Here is a 4,759-nt window from a genome sequence, read left to right as displayed (position 1 = left end):
AGTATTCTGTCCAGGTTCCTGTCCTGTATGATTAGTGACCGTGTGATTTCCATCCGGATTCATCATTGTATCCTGAATGAAAACTCATACTTGTAACTAAATTAGCAGTGTTGTAACGGATGGAGCCACATGTTTAAGACTCAATTCTGCTCTGATTGCAGCGACTGCGCCCCTAAAACCGCTGCTCCACAGGGTCTGGATGATGAAGCTGCCAAGAAGCTGTGGGATCTGAGTGCCTCTATGGTCGGTCTGATATAATCACAGTGACATGGATGATGTTCGTCATCATCTCCATAGTACCATCGGCCTGCCCGGGGAAGGACCCGTGCTCTTTTTAATGAGCATCTGTGTTCCTGCTGACAGCTGAGCTCCTACTCAATGTGACAAATGAGTACATAGACAGAAAGTCACAAGTGATAGACATTTATTCCGAATATACAACAAACTAATTGCAAAAATACTATGGATTTTTCTCAAACAGTAGCAATACTTCACAGCTAAGTTACATGGAAGCTGTATGATCTTTAGTTTCGATTGCCATTAGCGTGAAATGACATTTTTACTGACAAGTTTCACCAATGCCTGTGTTGACTAAGGGCTCCAATGCCATTATTTGTTAGAGACATTACGTGTAGAATTACATGTGCTTTGAAGGTTTTTGTAACACTGTTGATAGCAACATTTTCATTTTCTTTTCTATTGGGCAATAAAGTGCTGTTATACATGGCCCATCATTTTACCTCTTTGTTAGGGCATATTTTTCATTCATTCACATCACGTTTATTCAGTTTGTTTCATGTGAGTCCAACAATATTGAAACGAAACACATTTTGGTTACATTGAAAATGCTTCTAATACATTAAATGTATCTGTCCACTGTTTTTTTTTGTTGTTGTTTGTTTCTTTATCTTAAAGGCACTTTGTACAAATTTGCTACAAACAGTCAAATCTCATCTTACTCAAAGCTACATCTCAGACAAGTGCATCACGTTTTCTAAAATAAAAAAATCCATTAACGGTTCTAATTACATTTGCACAATGTGCACTCAAGTGGCCTGCTGGCTACAAATGGACCCTGTGTGTTCCCTACGCATTACATCTTCATTTTAGACAGCGAGTTCAGAGGAATAGAACCATGTCTTGGTATTTACATTCAAATCTGTAATACATATACAGCAGACGCAAAGTCAAAATATTCTGAACCCTATGGTTGGGTGTAACACAGGGAAGAAGTCTATCTATATTGCTCAGTTTTAATATCCATATACCTTTTAAAAAAAATAAATTATACATTATTCAACATCTAGATGGCTGTGAGTCAACACAGAGGAACCTACGGATGTACTTCCTGACAGTTCTACTCCCACAACATGTGCGGCATAAACACCATCACTAACTAATGACCCATCTCTTCAAAATCGGAAAGCTGCTTCATCTGCTCCACTTGCATAGAGTGCCTTCTCACAAGTTTCTTCTTGGACTTGAGGCCACCTCTCTTTGGTGTGTTCGGTGCTACTGGAGCTATAGATCTGATACCCGTGGCCAGGGGTGAGGAAGGCTTGCTACTAGCCCCAATGTCAGGGATGGGCGGGTTTGGGTTGAAGTTGAGAGGGGGCAGATGGCCGGGCCTGGTGTGGGAGATGTGGTCCAGCAACAGCGTGCCCGAGCCCCTCCTCTCCAGGAGGCCCGTTGCGCGTCTGTGTGCCGTGCTGGGCGAGGACGTGCTGGCGTTGCTGTCTAGAGACTCTCTGGAGCTGGTTAGCATCGCTAGGGGAGAAGTGTTCAGTTTCCTTCGTTCCACCGGGACCTTAGGGGAGTCTAGCATGGCGGAGCCTGAGTAGAGCTGGGAGTCCGAGTCGTAGTGATCGGTCTCCAGGTGTCTCCTGTACACCGTGTCTCTCAGACTGGCATGTCCAGCGGTGCCACTGCTGCCCTCCTGCTCCGTGGGCACAGTGCTGCGTCGCACCAGCGGCTGGTGCTGGCCCAGAGATCTCTCATACGAGGCTTTGGACGTTGGAGGAACTGATATTGAGGTTGTGATTTTGCAGGTTTGTTCAGCCACCAGCGGAAAAAAGCTGTCCTTTCCGTCCACACTGCTCTGTCTAGATAAAGCTGACCTCTTATTCAGACAGAGTCCGTTAACCCCTGCGGCGACGTCGTCTTCCGAGCTGGCTTTTTTACTCTCCTCGTAGGCGGCGGCCGCCAGGACTGAGGGAGCAATCAGGCCCCAGGGCTCCGACTGCAGCCTCTTCAGCTGAGGCAAACGGGCGCGTTTGGGGTTCGCCGGCCGGCGTGCCGGAGAAGTCAGCCCGTTGGCGAGCTTCGCAGCTGAACTGGAGGTTTTCAGCTTGGTCTGGAAACTGAAAACTGTGTTTTGCTGCTCTTGCTCAGGTGTGGGCGACGCAGTGACATTGATGTCAGACGGAGAGGTGCAGTATGCATCCAGCTCTGGTGATGGGGGGACATTTAGGTACTGTTTGGTCGTTTTGGTGCCAGACGGTGACTTGTCCGTGGTGATTATGATTACCTCCTTGCCTTTCGCTTTGCAGGCGTCCAAGAGCAGTTTGAGCGTCTCCTTGTTATCTGCGTTGATGGCATAGACCAGCGCTGAGGCCCCGCTCCTGTCCTCCAGACTGGGGTCAGCTCCGTTGCTCAGCAGGTGGTCCACCACCTCGTGTCCAGCCCTGTGGATGCAGGCTTGCATTAGAGCGGTCTTACCGGCTTTGTCCTGTATGTTGGGGTCCGCCTGGTTGTCCAGCAGGTATTTCACCAGCTTCGACTTGCTCACGCTCTGCTGGTCGGTGTGTGTGGACATGCAGGCCACCATGAGTGGTGTCTCTCCACGTTCGTTGCTCTCATTAATATACGCTCCTCCTTCCAACAGGAGCCGGGTGAGTCTCAAGCGTCTGAGCCACACCGCCTTCAGGAGTGAATTTCCATCCGTCCGCAGCTCCAGTATATCTGCCATCTCCCAGCCAGTCGCAGATCGTGTGGAATTTACAGCTCACTGCCCTTCGAACAAAACATTGATGTAGTTAACACTCATGTTGTCGCTTTCTCTCTGTTGCTAAATCACCACCAGCAGGTGGCGCTCTTTTACAACGATGCCGTTAAAAACGTAACTTACAGCTCCACATTTTCGATATAGTAAATATATATGCTTTATATAAAAATGACAGTAATGTGTAAAAATGTTTTTGTTGTTGTTGTTGTTGTCTAGAGTGGAAACTGATCACGGCCATGCCCAAAAAATACCACGCACGAGACAGCATGGTTACAGCACCTGTTAGATTTTCAAACGATGGATGATTTGATATTAAAAATCAAAGTTTATCCTGTTGTCCCTGTCAATACGGGAGCTCACGTTTGTCTTTTCTGTGAAAGGGACGAAGAGCGTCGAACAAAAGCATCGTTCATCCTTTGATGAGTGCGCAAAAACATCAGGCGTGATCGTCTTTAAAAAAGAAGAAGAACATCAATAGATATTCGACGACAACGACATTTATTTAAATAATACCAACAAAAAAAACCCCAATGGGCTCCGACAGGCGACATGACGCGGAGGAGTCGCTGTCCGTGGTTCTCATTTGGGATAACTTAACAAACGCTCTGCGTTACAATGCCTTTGGTTTGTCGACTTCCCCCGTTAAATCCCGCATGTGAGATTGTGTTTATTGTATAGATTTTTGTTCAAATTGTATTCAACACTGTACATACACCTCACGTTGAGTGTAAGGCGAACCGCATTATTTTCGAGTCTCCTCAAAGACGAACGAAGCAGCGACGCGAAACGACATACAGTTGAATTAATCACCTTTCATTTTCAATCATTTTATAGTTTGTATAATTTTGCAGGACAATCTAACGTCTGCTTATTGTCTTACCTGGTCACGGGAGAGGTTTCTCATGCTCAAAGTATCCAGCGCTTTCCCGCATGTAAAGGGTGAAGAAAATCGTGGGCAAATGAATGATTCAGAACCAAAGTTTCTTGCAGTTCTTCTCGCAATATCCCTATTTTTTCAACCGCGACTGAAGCGACCTAGTTGAGTGCACAGGGCGCCGAAACCTCTCCGGACTCGAGCGGTGCCGCTTTTGTTATGGAGGCTCACCACATCAGTCCAATGGGGAGTATTCCGCTCACTGCGCACTCAAGGATCACAACCCGAAGGTGCTAATGGTTATAAATAACTTACTTTCTTGCTTCTTGAATGAAACGTGAATTCTCCTGACGTCAGAGTGCGCTCGACCAAAAATAAATTGATGATGAAAACCTCTGTCGGGATCTTTATAACATGCAGCACACAAAACAAGAGGAGCGGTGCCACCCAAAACACATGCAAATGTTATGCGGGTGTGTATTGTTATTTTAATCATTTCAAAATTAAATTAAATTGTAAATTAAAGCCACTAACGCTGTTGGGCCTTTACATGGGAGGGAATTAGGAATAACAGCTCACTGAATATTCTTTTTATCCTTTAATAAATGTCTGAATCGATCAGATAATAAGCCACAGCTATGAACAAGATCTAATTTATCTGCAGTGTGGAACATCAGTGCCAGTCTTTAGAATAAAAACAAGCTTCCCATACACCCCGTAATAAAGGGCATGTTTATATATATATATATATATATATATATATATATATATATATATATATATATATATATATATATATATATATATATATATATATATATATATATAGCACAATTAAAGAGGCCAAAACTTGTAGCAACCATCACAGCTATACAGCCTAA

General features: G+C 44.8%; 1 protein-coding gene across 2 annotated transcripts; it reads right to left on the bottom strand.

Annotated features, from left to right (window-relative positions):
- Positions 1–407: 407 nt before the first annotated feature.
- ankrd34c (ankyrin repeat domain 34C) lies at positions 408–4,157 on the bottom strand. 2 transcript variants are annotated; one of them, XM_040162474.2, is made up of 2 exons: positions 3,885–4,157; positions 408–3,012 (listed from the first exon to the last, which is right to left on the bottom strand). In XM_040162474.2, exon 2 carries the CDS (start codon positions 2,966–2,968, stop codon positions 1,397–1,399), a length of 1,572 nt encoding a protein of 523 aa, XP_040018408.1. In that variant the 5' UTR covers positions 2,969–3,012; positions 3,885–4,157; the 3' UTR covers positions 408–1,396. The 2 variants fall into 2 exon arrangements, with proteins under 2 accessions (XP_040018408.1, XP_040018409.1); XM_040162475.2 differs by having other exon boundaries at positions 408–3,007.
- Between the last annotated feature and the right edge of the window lie 602 nt (positions 4,158–4,759).

The sequence above is a fragment of the Gasterosteus aculeatus genome, chromosome X, assembly GCF_964276395.1.
Source record: "Gasterosteus aculeatus chromosome X, fGasAcu3.hap1.1, whole genome shotgun sequence".
Taxonomy (NCBI): Eukaryota; Metazoa; Chordata; class Actinopteri; order Perciformes; family Gasterosteidae; genus Gasterosteus; species Gasterosteus aculeatus.
This window is presented reverse-complemented; position numbering and strand designations above follow the sequence as displayed.

Excerpts from the sequence above, each read along its gene's own strand:
- ankrd34c (XM_040162474.2), bottom strand. The coding sequence starts at position 2,968 with ATGGCAGATATACTGGAGCTGCGGACGGATGGAAATTCACTCCTGAAG.